General features: G+C 37.9%; 2 protein-coding genes across 2 annotated transcripts in view; one reads left to right on the top strand and one right to left on the bottom strand.

Annotated features, from left to right (window-relative positions):
- Positions 1-3405: 3405 nt before the first annotated feature.
- On the top strand, positions 3406-7207 carry LOC117811682 (cytochrome c). The gene is made up of 3 exons (XM_034682109.1): positions 3406-3555; positions 5212-5386; positions 5956-7207. The coding sequence occupies exons 2-3, from the start codon at positions 5218-5220 to the stop codon at positions 6099-6101; spliced, it is 315 nt and encodes a 104-aa protein (XP_034538000.1). The 5' UTR covers positions 3406-3555; positions 5212-5217; the 3' UTR covers positions 6102-7207.
- A 5888-nt stretch (positions 7208-13095) lies between these two features.
- Positions 13096-17131, bottom strand: part of LOC117811131 (gap junction alpha-5 protein-like) — a 12183-nt gene continuing 8147 nt past the window's right edge. The window contains exon 6 of the mRNA XM_034681218.1: positions 13096-16069. Coding sequence (XP_034537109.1) covers positions 15577-16069 — 493 coding nt within the window. The 3' untranslated portion in view covers positions 13096-15576. The remainder of the gene's footprint in view (positions 16070-17131) is intronic.

Below are 17131 nucleotides of genomic sequence, written 5' to 3'. Positions count from 1 at the left end.
TGAGCTGGGAGTTAATAAAGGGGGTACGGATTCCTGACCACATGTCAGTATTTACTGCTGAAATGGTGGCAGTACTATGGGCACTTTGGTGGGTAGAGGACAAGAAAGTGAGGCAAGTAGTGATATGCAGTGATTCAGCAGCAGTATTGACAAAGAGCAGAAGTCCAAGTCTAGGCCGGACGTGTTAGCAGAGATAAATCAAACGCTGTATAGACTTCACAGAGCAGAGGGAAAAGTGGGATTTGTTTGGGTCCAGCACACATGGGAATAGAAGGAAATGAGGGAGCAGATACTATGGCAAAGAGAGCCACAAAGATGGAAAGTGTTGGAATGTGTTTGCCTTATGGACTGCCGGAGTATAAAGAAATTATAAATGAATGGGTTAAAGATGCATGGCAAAATGCATGGGAAAATGAAAGAAAGGGGAGGGCATATTTTGAAATTCAGAGCCCAGTGGGAAAGGAAAAATATTTTGTTAAGTGCAAAAGAAGAGACTCAGTAGTTATAACTAGGCTGAGGCTCGGGCATTGTGAGCTCAAGAGTGGGCTGGCCCTGATAGGGAAGCATCCTGATGGAAAATGTGACTGTGGGGACGTGGAGTCAGTGCGTCGTGTTCTCTTGCAGTGTGAAAGATATGCTCAGGAAAGAAGGACGCTGTTCAGAGGCCTGCAAACAGCTGGAGAAGCTGTCTTTAGCATGAGCACGTTATTAAACTTGGACAACTGGGCGAAAGTTAAGAGACTGTTGGAGTTCTTGCACAGAACCGGAGTGTACACAAGAATATGAGAATGGATCTAAGGATCTGATTCATCGACCTGAGGAGGGGAGCAATACGCTGCTGTTGCGTCTAGCCTGCCTTACCCAAAGAAGATGAAGAAATAATTCACACATTATTTATCGTGTAATGTTTAATGTGTACACCTTGGGTTTCTTTGTGAGTTGAGTACTGTAATCTTGGCAGAGGGTTTTTGGTTAGTTGCGTAAATTCCTATACTCATGAAGGTATCAGTGAAAACGGAAAGACGGTAAACGTTAAACGCCACCTACTGTATGGGAGAATGTTACAAAATGATACGGAGAGCTTTTGTAACTCACTTTATGCGGGGTTGGTTACTTAATGTTTTCATCATTTACATAAGAAAATGTACCAATAAAGGAAAAAAAATCGGTATGTAGGTGCGTTTACAAGTAATAACCATAACAGGAAAAGTGTTGAATTAAAAATGGAGCTAAAGTTCAGGGACACTTGTATAAAGATATCAGGAAAATCATATCAACTGAGAAAATATCCATTCAAACAGTCTGTAATTGATTATTAATATAGGTAAATATATTATTACTCAGACATTTCTTTAAATGTATCAAAAAGCAGTGCTGTAGTCTGTAGTCATTGAGTTGGAACTCATTGTGAAATATTTGGTACAGCACTGCAATTAATGATAGTTCTCCTACTTGATTAATCCATTAATATGGTTAGACATCTTCACATTGCTTGGTATGACAGATCCTGTAAATTAGCAATAGAATGAAGCTGCCGGATTATAACAGCAAAAGTGTTTCTCCAAAAGATTTGCCAATAAATTCTAAACTATATCAGTCATGTAATACTGAATATATTCACGTTTAAAATATATTTCATGTATGAAGGCTATTGGTTTAAGTATATGACGGCATTAACCCACGTAACGCATACATTTGCCAGTCAGCTGATAATGTGACGTCAGAGTCTTGTGACTTGATTTTCAGGTTGAGGTGAGGGTCTCGTGAATGATTTACAACTGTGGCCTCGTGCCTTGTGTGTACGGTGTCAAACAAGTTGAGGACCCTATTTGGGGTCAATACTGGGATTGTAATCGCTTTGTCGTTGTGAACCAGTTTATTTAAAGAATGAGAGGGCATGTGGAGTGAAAATGTGCTTATCAGAATTATATAGACACGTTAAAATGAGTGTTACTTTCCTACAACTTACAACTTTCTTAAATCGTTGTATTCAAGTGCTCTTAATATTAAGGATCATTTACCACCTCTTAGAGCAGCATGACTATTCTATGAAAAAAATATATATATATATTACCCTAAAATGTATCCTTATTTCAAAACTCAATAGATTTGATTTCAACTGTGAATGGTCAAAAGTTTTGTGGATATGCTTGGCTTCTGAGAGAGAATATTAATTTTGATGTAGGCTATTTAGTAGCTGTCCTTATAAAGCCACTCCAGCAGGTGTCTCAAGCTCCACAATGGAGGTTCAGGAATGCGAGGAGCATTTTAAGATGCGAGGAGCAGTAGCCTACTAAAACTTGGCTTCCTTCATTAGACCCTTGTCTTATTTGTGAGGACAAACCACCAATATAACATCTACTTGTTTTGACCATGTGTTTATTTTACTTTTCTAACCTATAAAACATGAAATTTCCAAACAAAATGAGAGATAAGTATAGGGCGCCGTTTGTAAAGTTGTGCACACTGAAAATAACAGCAACAATTCTCCACATTTAGCTCCAAAACGTCATAACAATGTAGAGTAAATTTTTAAAAGTCACCTTTTCTTATCACATTTCAAGGAATATTTGTGATCTTCTTCACATTTAATTTTGTTGTGAAAAATATATTAAGTTAAAATTGTGTTAAATCCAAATGCTAAATATAAATCAAAATGTTTAATGATAAATATAAATGTTAAGTATAAATCTAAATGTTAAATATGAATATAAATGTTAAATATGAATATAAATGTTAAATATGAATATAAATATAAAATATAAATATAAAATATAAATATAAAATATAAATATAAAATATAAATATAAAATATAAATATAAAATATAATATATAAACTGTAATATAAATGTTAAATATAAATGTTAAATGTTGCTCTGCGATCCTAAATATTTAGCTGATATGCAAATTCACACTGCCGCATATCAGCTAAATATTTAGGATCGCAGAGCAACATTTAATATTTAGATTTAGATTTAACATTTAGATTTAGATTTAACATTTAGATTTATCGTTGAACATTTATATTTAACATTTATATTTTTATGTAGCATTTGGATTTAACAATGATTTTAACTTAATATATTTTTCACAAGAAAATTAAATGTGAAGAAGATCACAAATATTCCTCTAAATGTGATTAAAAATAAGTGACTTTTAAAAATTCACTCTACATTTTTATGACATTTTGGAGCTAAATTTGGAGAACTGTTGCTGTTATTTTTCAGTGTGCACAACTTTACAAACGGCGCCCAATTGATAAGTACATAGAAATTTAAAGAATCTATATATATGCTTGTGTTTGATCTTTATATGTCTATGGATAAGAAGGCAGTAAGGGAGGCAAGGAAGGAGACGGATTTGGCCGGATTGAAGGGTCTACGTCATGACGTGGGGAACTCGCTCAGCTCAGCACGTGATTGGATGATGACGTCAGAAGCCGGTGCCTGTAAATTGAAGTGACCTTCTTCCCGTCCGCCAGACCCGCTCATCATCAGAAGCAGCTCAAACCTACACAGAAGAAGAGGTTCATCTCCACATATACGAATCAAAAGGTAAATCAATTTGTTCCTTTTTTTCAAATAGAGTTTTTTTTTATTTTTAAACCTTCGCAGATAATCAAAGGAGATGCTGGGCCGTTGAGGTGCACTCAAGCTAACGGTGGTGAATAGCTCGGCTGCTCTTTACTCGTAGACCATTACCTAGCCCGTTATTCGAGACTACACGGTGATAGTATGTTGTATTAAAAACTGTTCGGGGGCTTTTATGGATGTTTAGTAAGACGTACCTGTTGTCTCATTGTTGTAGAGGTGTTCGATAATAACGGCAGTGTTGAGGGCAATCTAAGGACACCGACATTGAAGCATCCTTGACAGCCTGGGTGGGTGACACATCCGCGTCTGGTACAGCAGACTACCAAATATGCTAATGTTAGCGCCATAAATCAGGTTCTGAAAACTAACATGTTAATATAAAATGATTTCAGTCTATGTTGGCCAGTTATGTACTGTTATGTCCTTGATGCCTTATGAGGATGATGTGTGTCCGCCATGTTTCAGGCTGACATTATTATCTCCTCTTTAACTTACAATGGTTCTGTGCACGAGGAACGATGAGAAAATGAACATGAATTATTATAAAGGACTGTCGGTCCCTTTGGAGTCCTATTGGCTGGCCGTTTATTGACCTGGTTGAATGCGATAATAAGTCATTGTTGTGTTGATACCATTAGTTTATTGAATACAGATAAGACTTGTTAATTGCTTTAGGACTGAAGCTTACCCGAGCAGGAAGTGTCACACTTGACGAGTACACCTGTCACGTCGCTGCGTCTGTATACGGAGGTCGTGTTAGGACAGCACAGCCTGGGCGGTGTTACGCAAAAATATGTCCCCTTTTTTAAATGATAGGCTATCTGATGACATTAAGCCTTCATTGCAGTTTACGAAACTGCATGATTCACATATTTATAAAAAAAATCTACTGTTTTGTACCAACACTAAGGTCCAAGCTTAATTTAATGAAAGACTGCTTCCCCCGTAGCAGAATAAAGCAGAGTAACATTTTTCAACACAACACCTGTCAGTCACCTGCTACAGGTAGCAGCAACCTTATAATGCGCCTTTTAAGAACATGTTTCCTCGTTTTTACTCGTTGCCTCTGCCCTGTAAGGTCGACATGATCCTCCTCACTCCTGAGACGGATATACTTTAGACAAACCTTAATCACCGGACCAGCCGGGGAGCTTTTCCAAAGCAGTAACCCGAGCTGGGGATGCCTGTGTGTTTAACAACTCGCCCCTATAACACAGATATAACCGGAGCGAGTGGGAGCCTGTTGCATTCACAGTTTCATAGCGGTGGTGTAGTGTGGTGTCTCGCTTCCATTTAAATATGTATCTTTTTTCTTGAAAAGTCGACCGCGTGCAGGGTGAATAGCATGACGCGCTGTGGATAAAAGCAGAACAACATTAGAAAACATTTTCACCTTAGACGACCTTCACAAGATGGCGTCCGTCAGACTACAGTAGTTTATAAGCTTCTTCTCATAACCAGGGGCTATGAATATATACTGTAGATGGGCAGCTGTACTGGGGAATCATAGTTCACACACGTTAGAAGCTTGAGACCTTAAGAACAATAATACTTTTTGTATTTACTTGTGACTTATTGTTGTTATAACTGTCTTTTCTTAACTTTATCTTCCTCCAGCTGACTATGGGAGACATTGGCAAGGGAAAGAAGGCCTTTGTCCAGAAGTGTGCTCAGTGCCACACAGTAGAGGAAGGGGGCAAGCACAAGGTGGGCCCAAACCTCTGGGGTCTGTTCGGCCGCAAGACAGGACAGGCAGATGGCTACTCATACACAGATGCCAACAAGAGTAAAGGTTAGTTCTGTAGTGGTTCATATTATATTTTATCTTTGTTACAATGGCGTATCTGCTCTATGTAAAACTTATCATAAATGCTGTTTAAATGAAGTGTGAATTAACATTTTGAAATAATTTAAATATTAGGACCTATGATTACACATGTGCATTAAAGTTAGTAATTGATAAAAGTGTTAACATTAAATTGGTTACTGTACTCCATAGTTTGAAGGTAGTAAAGGCCCTTAATTCCTTTTTTCAATTAATATGTTGACATTATCAAGTTTAGTGATGATGCACAAAAAAATCTAAACCCCCACAACTGACGAGCTAAACCCAGAACATTTTTACTGTATATTCTATCTATGATACAGAATCAGTTGTCTTTTTAGTGTCTTGGGGTTAACACTTTTAGCTGTAATAACATTAGCACTTCATGCTTAAGGTCCAAAAGGATGTGCGAACTTGGGCCCTCTGTTATCTGGTCACTCATCTGCCTAGTTTCAGGGTCAGATCCCTCTTGGTAACCTTGATTAGATTGTCACAATCCGTCTCTAATTACTGACCGTTCGCTCTCCTGGTCTCAGGTATTGTGTGGGGTGATGCTACCTTGATGGAGTACCTGGAGAACCCAAAGAAGTACATCCCAGGAACCAAAATGATCTTCGCCGGCATCAAGAAGAAGGGAGAGCGCACGGACCTTGTTGCATACCTAAAATCGGCAACATCATGAGCTGTTAATTAAAAATCAAAATATTTAATGCAATTTTGTTTATTTTTAGGCATGCACACGCTTACTATATGGTTTTATGTTTAGTCATTTTTATGGTTAATTTATGCTGTGTCTGGTTGAAAAAGTGGTACTTCTTATGAAGAAACAGGTGTCACTTTCTCCTTTGCGAACAAGTGGTGAAGTGGCTAAACATAAAACTACAGTCTGTTCTTATTCTTTTTGGCTGAGCTGTACTTTGACTCTAACAAGACGAACAAACCAATCATATTATTTAAAATGTCTATCCATGATATATTTCACCGTCCGCTTTTCTTTTTTCCATGACAACACACGTTTGGTTCATTCTGTTTGCAGAGCCATGCCTTCAACCCCCTTTTTTTCTTGCAACAATTGACTTAAACATCTCACAATATTAGTCACATGAGAGTGATACAGTGTGGAAAATTGGTACTTTTGGTGGCTGATGGATGCTTATACTCAATCAAATACTAACTTTCATGCCAACTGGAGTTTCTCAGAGGTGATGCAGTAATTAGCTTTCTGCACTCCCTCTATCTGTCCTCACTTTTTGGTGCTCAGAAACTACCACTTGCCGTGAGTGCTTTTTAAAGATCAAATAACAATATTTGTCCTTTTAGAAGTTTTATTCCAACCTTTTATTGCATTTTAGGACTCCAAGCAGAGCCTGATCTGTACGGTTACTGAAGCAGCCCCTTTGAGTTTCTGTTTATAACCCCTTCCTTCCACCAAACTTTTAGGGTTACACACTGTTTTCTGCCTCATTACAGCTAAGAATTGTGGGTCATACTCTTGTCTACCAAGGCTGTGGAGCTACTGTATTATAAAAAAAATCCTTCAGGGGGCGCCATCTGGAGTAAGGAAAGATGTTATTTACCTGGTTTCACAGGCCTGAATGATGCTGTTTTAACTTATTTTAATGTAATCTGAAAGACTAAATCTGTAACATATTTTGAAGGGGCTGCTTGTTGTCCTTATGTACAGCAGTGTACTGTATGCACAGAAACAATGATATAATGTGGTAGCTATGTTGTGGAGTTGGACAGGATGGATGAAGGATCATTAAAAAAAAAACAATGAAATGTCAACATGTCTCTCTGTTTCTTTATTTTACATGCTTTTCTGTTAAAATTCAGACTTTAATGAGACTTTTCTGATTTTGATTTCAACTCTGACAAATACGTTTTTCTTTACAACTGATTTATCAGAATTTATTTACATACAAAGATGGAGGAAAATTGAAAATGAAATGCTCAGTACTATTTCAGAAGAACGAATATCAAAACAGTACCTGTAAGATGGTTAACTGTAATTGCATCAAGCTCAAAAGTGTATTAAACAATTGACATTGTCAGGTCAATATCAAGATCTACCTGTCTGCAGGTCTAATGAAATTAAAACGGTTTACTGAGAGATAACCATTCAGATTATTCCAATTCAGTCCAAACCATTAAATCCACCTTGTGACTAAACAGTGGATGCTGTATTTTTTATTTCAGAGAAGCCTCAGTCCAACATCTGAAAGTTTGCTGTTTTTTTGTTTGTCTTGTGAGGTGAAGCTAATCTTCTAATGGCTGTTCAAGTAGTAACTCAAGTGTTCCATGTTTAATATAGCTCCAGTAGATAAGGTGTAACCTACTAACCCAACACTTTGGCTGCATTTTCTTGTGTTAACATAAATTAGCACCTCAGGCTGAGTAGAAAATACTCTGAGGGCCATACCTGGTCCTTTACTGCAAATGTTATGTAATCCTCCACTGCTCATGAGATCTTTCCAGGAACTAGGAACTGAGGCAACTGAGGACAGCACTGGCTCTGCCGTGCAACCTGTCACGTTTCGATCAAAGCTCAGCTGACAGCAGAGGAGTAACTGGATCAGTCTGGATATGACTTCATAAAACCTGCTCACACACTGCCTGGCTACAGATTGCTGAGTGAATGTGGGTGTTTGTGCTTCTAGGCTGTAAAATCATTAAATTATAAGAATATCTAGTTAGCAGGAAACTATAATCTAGACAAACAGCTTTATGAGTTTATTCTTCATATTGAAAATTAAGTCTATAACCTCCAGTTTCTCCTCATGGAAGACACTGTTTTAGTAATCTGTTCAATCTAAAACACTAGTTACCACGTGTCATATGTGTTTTCCTTATTAGGGCCCTAGTATTTGTGTAAAGAAGACTAGAGTAACCTTGAGAACAGATTAATGGGGAGTTATTAACACCTGGTGGACAAATGGGGTACTACATCAAATAAAGTATGTTATAACCATAACACTGACACTGTTGTAATGAAAAACAAGAGCACAGCTTCCATTACTGGCATAGGCACTGTGACCAAGACGCGGTACAGTTAAGTTCACAGGCAGTAGTAAAAGACAGGCAAGGATAAACATACACATAAATAATGGCTGTGATGGCAAGACTGTACAGCTGCACAACAACACAGACACCATGGAGGAAGGGTTAACCAAGGACAGCAGGACAGGCAGATAGAGAATGCAGGTTACTGGCACAACAGGCATATTAAACATTAATCGAAACCTTGAAGCAATAATAAAATATAACTTTCAAGGTAAACTTCTTACAACGGGATCAATATGTTTCATTTGGCCTTCACCCCATATTTGCTGGAACAAAAAAAAATAGAAGTCCCAATAATTTTCAAAATATTACAACTTCAGGAAAGCAAATTAGCAAATGTCATAGTAGATGAAATAATCAGTGACAGCATTCCTGAAAATATACACAACTTTTATTAAAGCAGGACTTATTCACATTTCAAATTAGCTGTAAATTTGTTGCCCAGCTCAAAGACGCCTAAACTTAACATAAAACTAGTTAAATTTTTCTTAGAGACAAAATCAACCATGGAATAAGGTATAAGAACAGAAATATGAATAATTGTTGTCAGGTTTGGTCAGTTTCCGGACTCAGAAGCCATTACTTGAAAAAGTATGAAATTCTTTTGAGAATACTGATCACAGGGGGAATGATGAGCCTATAGCTGCGAGTCTGGTGGAGTGGAACAGACAGTATAACCAGAGCTGAAGACAGGAGGACAGACAGATCTGGTCCCGGACAAATCAGGCAGGCAGAGATCACGTGAAGACAGCTGTCCTGTAGCACTACTAAATGAGATTAGACAGAAGTAAAGCTAACACCAGGATCAATCTTATTCTATTGGTTTATGAGGCCTTAACAGTAGGATATACTTGGCAGACGGAACAACCTGGCAGAGACTTTGGTGTTGAACTGGTTTACCAGTGTGTCTAGTTTTAGACACGAAAAGTCATAAAAAATGTTCTCATAAAGCCTCACAATGTGACCTCTAATCAGCTGCCAGTGTTCTGAACTTTACAGAAGAAACTGTGAACTTCTGCGCCCTGCGGTCTTTATCGTATCACGCATTTATCAAATGACAGAGTGTTGACCAACTGATTGGAATTCCCACCTTCTTCCTAAGCCAAAGCCCTTCCTAGTAGAAGCCTCGTAACATAATGTATGTTGGATTGATTTGAAAGGAAGGTTGATAGCCGATAATCAAACACTTGGGAACACTAAAGGACTAATAATCCCAGATAGAGTGTTTTCGGAAATGTAGAACATAGGATTGAGGTGGAAGAGATGCTAGAAGAAGATCGCAACTTGTGACTTGTATAATTTGATTTAACATAGACTAGTTACTGTAGGAGAAATTCCAAAAGTATTCTTTGACCGAAGCAAGCTTTTTTCCTGGTGGCTGATTCCCTGAGTCAAAGTGATGTTGGTTGGATCATCCTGTTAGGATTGGTTAGTTACTGGATTAAAAAGTCACACAAAGGCTTGCAAAAGTTCATGGTATGAGGTTGCAACACATTACAGTAATCTGTCAAAGAGGTGTTTAGAACCAGGGTTTATACAATGCAGAGGGGTTGATAAGCAGATAAATGTCCTGAGATTGGGTTGATTGGCACCATATAGGTGGAAGAGATTGCACTACTCTGGACAAACATACGCATACAGAGAAGAAGGACAGACAGGGAACAAACAAGGACAAACATGGAAGGAGGGGAGGGCACAGTGAGGTCAATGTGCTGGCCCTATAGAGCATATTTAAAAAAGGCTTGGTGGTCATGACACGTATTGGACACATTGGGTTTTAAGTGTGGTGATAAGAAAATTGAAAGAGTTACAGTGGAGTTATGAATGCATTAAAACACATTCATGTTAAGAGTGAGCTCTGCTTAATCTATTTGACAGGACATGAGAAAACTATGTTTTATGTGACATAAATGAATGTTTAATTGGAAACCTTATCAGTTCATTTGAGAGCAAAACACTATTTGGGTCTGTGCAGCCAATATACGATGATCAAAAAAATGGTCAATGCTGTTTGAAACTAACACTTGAGCATGTTATTTATATAGAGTAATATATGGTACACACATGTTGATGCTACCTTAGCTTAGAGCAAACCTATAAACCAAGGTTTGAGATAAAAATACAGGTGACATATGACCCAAATACAAGATTATGGATGACAAACAGGTGTTCGAGAGACGATGAAACTCCAACACCTCAGTTTATACCCGACTGAGGTGACACAAGGTCTTGTGAGGCAACAATATTGTCAACAAACTTTTCCCTGTCAGAGAGGAACAGGGCACAGTAGCTCCTTGGGCTGTTCTTGCATCTATGCTTGGTACTGTCAGTAATTTCCGAGTCTCAATACCAGCCTGAGACTGAAACTAATGTTTTTGCCTTTAATCAATCAATCAATCAATCAATCAATCAATCAATCAATCAATCAATCAATCAATCAATCAATCAATCAATCAATCAATCAATCAATCTTTATTTGTATAGCGCCAAATCACAACAAATGTTATCTCAAGACGCTTTTACAAACATAGGAGGTCTAGACCCCTCTATGTCAATATATATCTAATCTATCAGAATATATATCTAAAATAGAAATGTTCATCAAAGATGACAGATTGGCCATAATCCTCCTGTCAGCCACCACCTCCACAGGGTCCAGGACTGAGCTGGCCTTCTTCACCAGTTAGTTCAGTCTTGCTCTCCTGTATCCTGTCCGCCCATGGAAACTAGTTTTTGCCAGTGTCAACTGTGCACTTTTATCATTTTATCATGTCTATTCATTTTACCATTTTTAGTGTTAGACTAGTTTTAGGATATGTTTTTGTATGTTTTGCACATTAAGTAGTTTGTTCTGTCTGACATGTATCTTGTAATTCTGTATTGACCTAACATCTCACAACAAGTTTACCTACGGGTATAAATAAAGTAACCTGAACCTAACCTGAACCTGAACCTGCTTATTAAAAGGTCATACAAAATAATACTTCCCTCAGGAGTGAGAAAAACACAAAAAATAGGACTTAAAGGCGAGGGACTTGGCACAATGGTGTTTTATCTTACAGAATTTGATCATTTGAACAATGTGGTTATATATTTGGCCACAAGAGGGCACTCTCAGCTACTTTTTGACCCAACCATAATATAGAGACCTAGCACAGATGCCACCTTATATATAATGAAATTGCCAAATGAAATAATTAAACTGTTCAGCGGAAATATCACCCTTATCTTACTTAAAATAGAGAACAAATTCAATTTAATGGGGACACACACATGTAATTAAATAACTATATAACTCTAAACATATACAAAGGTCTAATGGGCCAATTTAATTATTCTACTGATAGTACATTAATGACTTCTTGTCATTTCACATTTTTTTCCTTTTTTTCCAACCTAAAATTTCACTCACTGTCAGATATCAAGCATCCCTGTTTTTCAGTTTCTTCCAGAATTGTTACCTGATGGACTACATCATATTTGGTTTAATATAATAGCTCATATTTTTGACTATTTCATACAAAAGGAATGCACATGTTTTGCTCAGGATTGTGGTAAAAATAAATCGTGGCTGTCACAGATGGGAAAGAAAACAAAAACCCTTCTGAGTCTCAGTTCCCAAACATTCCTTGTGTGAACCAAGCTGGATATGGGCCATGGGAGTCAGAATGTATGACAAAAAAAAAAATCCCACAGTGCCCATTTCTCATCATCTTGCATTTTTTGGTAACCAGCCTTATATCTGTTTGCATGTTTGTCCATTCTTAACTCCTATGTTCTTCTGTCCTTACATTCTGATTCTGAAATATAAATTAACTTCATGCATAAAACCTTCATTAAAGCTTTTTTTAACAGTAGTGATGAAGGATATCACACTGTGAAGCTGCTAAAAACCGCAAGACAGCCAACTAAATGCAAGAAATCCACCTGATATGACATGAGCTGATGTTTAGTTTTTTCCTTGTGTTTCTTGCCTTTGTTCTTCCCATGTTTATTCTGTTATTTTCTGGTGTCTCTTAGTCTTGTCTTGTGTTCCTTGTTTTTATTTTGTAGTTCTTGATCCCTGTGTTTCCAGTTTAGTTTTACTTTCTGCCCTTGTGTGTTTCCCTCCATTTTTGATTACCCACATTCGTTTCACGTGTGTCCTTGGTTCCACACCCGTGTCCTGTGTTCCACACCTGTGTCTAATACTCTGTGTATTTAGTTCCTCTGTTTCCCCTGTCCTATGTTGGATGATTGTCCGTCTCTTGTGTTCTGTTTCTAAGTCCCTGTGTTTTCCTGGCGTTTCCTTTTGGATTTAGTTTTTTGACATTTAAGTAAGTTCTGTTTGTACCTTTTGTTGATTTTTTTTTTTAAATGTGCATTTGGGTCATCCTTCGGTCTTTCCCTCAACGTGACATGATCATCTTTATTGCCTCGGGTTGTTCTTCCAATTTCCCATGCTATTCTACCTTATACTGCAACACAAATGACAACTAATGTGGCCAACTTTCATCCTGATTCTGAGATGAGTTTATCAGTGAAAAATTATATTGTACCAAGCTTTACCCACTTTACAAAGTGAGAGTATATCTGCTGTAAATAAAACATATTTAAGCACTGACAAGAGAAGATTGGGTTGCATAGTTTTATCTGTAACATGTTACAGCATTCACATTACTGCAGTGGAGTCATTAATGGGAAACTACAATACAGGAAATATCCAACAACTTTAAATCACCAATGTCAGCAGAAACCACTGAAATTTGGCAAAATGTGCCATTCTCCTCTTACCATTACGTTGTGATACTATTGCACATAACACTCTCTTCCATCTAGGATTGCAATCAACACAATGGATATGAAAGTGGAAGAAAAAATTAAATCCCATTACAGTGCAGAAATTCATGATCAGTTATTCAAACTTACAATGGTGTCACAAAAACTAAACTAAATCTGAACAACAGATTTGATAATGTGAAGACATTGTAAAGACAAGGTGGTGTGAAGATGCCAAAAAAATGTCACACATGTTGAAGTCAAAATGATTGTAGACATGTTTCAGTGATAATAACAATGACACTATCAAAATAAAACAAGTTCTCGTCCCTGCCACTTTACTTGAGATTAAAGTAGTCACTGTGTGTGACAATAGTCAGTTTCAGTTTCAGCAAGTAAATCAGTGAGTTCAGGCTCAGTTCACAGGTCAAACTTTGGTTGCTTTGGGCATCAAAATGTTTCCAACACTCACAGTGTAGTGACTTACACAGGCTGAGGTGATGATTTCCTTTAAAGATTAAAGATCTGTCCATCAGTCAGATGTAGAGAGCAGCCGATAAAGAACACTTTGTTTTACAACATCAGCTCGTAGAGTAGAGCAGCCCTTACAGACAGTGTAAAGTATCTGCAGTACAAGCAGTCAACCTAAACAGATCCCAAACTATCACAGAAGTATTTTCACTCAAAAAATGTACATACAAAGAAACATTGGTCATAAGCCATCCTTTATAGTGAATGTTTACTTAGGATGCAGAATCTGCCAGTCCTGAGTGATCAGCAACCACTCAACTGCATCCAACTTACACAAAAAACCTGCTTCCATGAACAGAGATAAAATGTGATCATTAAAGCTTATGATCTCATACAAAGAAAAATGTGTCTGTGTAACTGATTTAATGGCTGTTCAATACAAACAGGAATCTGCTGAACTTCATTTAACTTCAGATATGTAGATAATCAGCTTATAGCTAATGAATGAGAGATTTCAATTTTGTGACAAGTGACAACAAAGCTGAAGTAATAAAAAAAAAAAAAAAGTGATGGGCAGATAAAGCTCACAAAGCTTTAATTTTTCTTTGTATCTGTGTCAAAACAAGTTGCAAAGGTTTGCAGCTTCTGACTCAAACACAGTGGCATCTGGTAAATGTAAAACTAAAACAGGAGCCCTTATTACAGCAATGGTTGGCTCATCAAGCTGCCAGTGTAAGAGCCGGTAACAAAGCTGCCTCGATACCTACAGTAGCTAGCACAGCTTCCAGAACTGCAGCGTTACCTCTAGTTGCTAGGATCATTATAGTTCAATCATTATCTATGGTGCTAAAACAAATTTTTTATACTTAGTCATTAATACGGTTTTTCATGCCCATTGTTTCAGTATTTTCTCCAGTTTAGTTTTTGTTGAAAATCAGGGATCAAAGCTGTATTATTCTATTATGGTATGGCTAGCTAAGGTGACTGAAGACCCCTACATCTTGCTGATATTCACAGTTTTAACCAAATGTAGGCCTATGAGTCCAAGAAGTCTGTGCTTTATGCAACAAATCTATACCTTCTTATAGTCATACTGCATAAAAAAGATACCATTATGCATTATGATGCACTAAAATAATTTCCGTGGTCCAACAGCCCAAAAATGTAACATGATGGTAGGTGAGATGATGGTAGGTCTTTGTAATGTGCATCCTGTTATTCTCTTCTCTTATCTCACAAATGCGCCAATCACAGTTTATCTGTATAACTTTCAAAACTGTGAAGCTGATGCAGCAATTTCCAAAGCTAAGATGTTTGAAGCTTCTGATGTGACTATCATCGACAAGCTTCAACACTTTGTATTGAAACAGTGAAATTCACCAAAAAATAAATAAAATTGGAGCTTTGGTATTATCCATCCATCTCTTAGAAAAAGTGTTCAAATCACAAAATCTGGAGACATTTTTCATTTTCATCACCATAAACATGATTCTACAGATAAATGTGCACTGACTCTGTATTTTCACTTAAACAATGCAATCTGAAAACATCAGCGTCTGATAGTTGTCAGTCAGGAGTTCTATGTCGTGCAGTCTTTAAGCCCTTTGTTTTTTTCCCTCTCATTAAATGGAAGTAAAGCATCAGAAGGAAAAGTCTCTTCATCAGGTCACAGAGCAAAGTTTCACCCACTTCAAATAGAGTCAAGACAAAACTTCAAAACAGAGTCATTGTTCATGCCAAATGGATAAGCTCTGTTTCCTCCAGCTGGCTTAGGTCATTATCATATTGAATTATTTGCCTGTATGAAACCATAAGAGAAAATAATGCATTTTGCAGGTGTGTGGATGGTTGACTCAAAGTTTTTCCTAAACAGAGAGATCGTCTGCTCTTATGCGACTGCTTGTTCCACTTGTTTTGCTAAACCTTCGCTTGTCCTTCTGACAGAGCCCTCCATTCGAGCAAAGCAACAGCCCATCTGGGCCGCCATTTTGGATCTGAGGGCAGTCAATCTCCCTACTCCCAGGGCTGAAGCAGTTAGTGTCTGTCCTCATGTATCCTCCATCTTGGATCTGACGGGTACTGGTCTCCTGCCATCCCGGGGTGTAGCAACTAATCTGAAGGAGGTTGACATCTTCCACAGCGGTGGCCATTTTATGCTTCTCTGTGGCCATGTTCTCTGAGTTTTGTTGGTTGGCCAGACGGTGGTTGGGGAAAGGGAGCGACAGGAAGTGTGAGGAGCCAATGACGCACTGGTTGAAGTCTGGAGGTGGAGTTGATGGTGGTGGAGGAGATAGAGAGAGCTGTCGCACTAGTGAAGAATTAGCAGGAGCGACGTCCTTCCTTGTGTTGAAGTACCGCCTGCAACAAGAGTTTATACCAGTTAACAGATGTGATACAATCTCCACTTCAGAAAAAGATGAGCGAACAAGATTTATAACTGTGCCATGATGTTTAGCGAGACACTTTAATGACAGAATGGGGTTATCTGTTCATGAGCCCAGTCAGACTCTCACAACAGCTCCTATTTCCCTGATTTACTGCTTTGTTCCTGATAACGCAACTCCTTCTCTTTATTTACTCTGAAGCTCTTCTAACCACAAACCACATGCACAGCCTTCTCATTATACTTCCATGTACATACAATTGGCTATTTATTTCCTAGAAGACATAAGGAGTGACGTTTCAGACCTTGAGGGGTTTTTGTTTTTTTCAAGACAGTTGGCTTTTTATATTTTGTACCGGGAAATTACAAGCTAAATTAATGAAGGGTATAAAGAGTTCACCCAAACCTCATAATTAAATAACTTCAACTGTTTGAAATCTTTGCATGTGTTTCTAAATTGGCAACATGTTTTTTGCTGCATATCAGATGTCCATGTTGGCACCATACAGAAGTATAAATATTTGGACAAGTGTGGGATACTCAAGAGATGAGGTTCAGTGCCTTGAATTCACTATGGTTCCGCTTATCAGGCAGCTACTTGCACCAACCTAACATTACACTCTATACAATTCATACCTTAAGGCCTTAAAGGTTACATATTATGCTCTTTTTTATCAAAATATATTGGTCTAAGAGATCCCCAAAACATGTCTTTAAAGTTTATTGCTCAAAAAACCACTTTGAAATCAGATTTTGGTATGCCTGTAAACCCTTCTTTTTCAGCCCTGCTCAGAACAGGCTGTTTTCTGTGTCTGTGCCTTTAAATGAGAATGAGCTCTCTGACCACGCCCCCTCAGGAAGTGGATGTGGCCTCGGCTGTCCAGCACGTTGATCTAATGTTTACATGTTGGTTGAATATACACGGCTGCTCACAGACCCGTGTTACTTCAACACTCTGAATCTGATCCAGAATCTGATTCTGATGGAGAGGCGCTTGCAGCAGGACCTTTCTGAACGATTGGTCACAGATTTTGTGT

The sequence above is a fragment of the Notolabrus celidotus genome, chromosome 4 (assembly GCF_009762535.1).
Source record: "Notolabrus celidotus isolate fNotCel1 chromosome 4, fNotCel1.pri, whole genome shotgun sequence".
Classification (NCBI taxonomy): domain Eukaryota; kingdom Metazoa; phylum Chordata; class Actinopteri; order Labriformes; family Labridae; genus Notolabrus; species Notolabrus celidotus.
The sequence above is the reverse complement of the archived record's forward strand: the minus strand, read 5'-3'. Positions and strand labels throughout refer to the sequence as shown.

Coding starts and splice junctions, on each gene's coding strand:
- LOC117811682 (XM_034682109.1), top strand. CDS start 5,218: ATGGGAGACATTGGCAAGGGAAAGAAGGCCTTTGTCCAGAAGTGTGCT. Junction 5,387..5,955: donor AGATGCCAACAAGAGTAAAG/GTTAGTTCTGTA, acceptor TCCTGGTCTCAG/GTATTGTGTGGGGTGATGCT.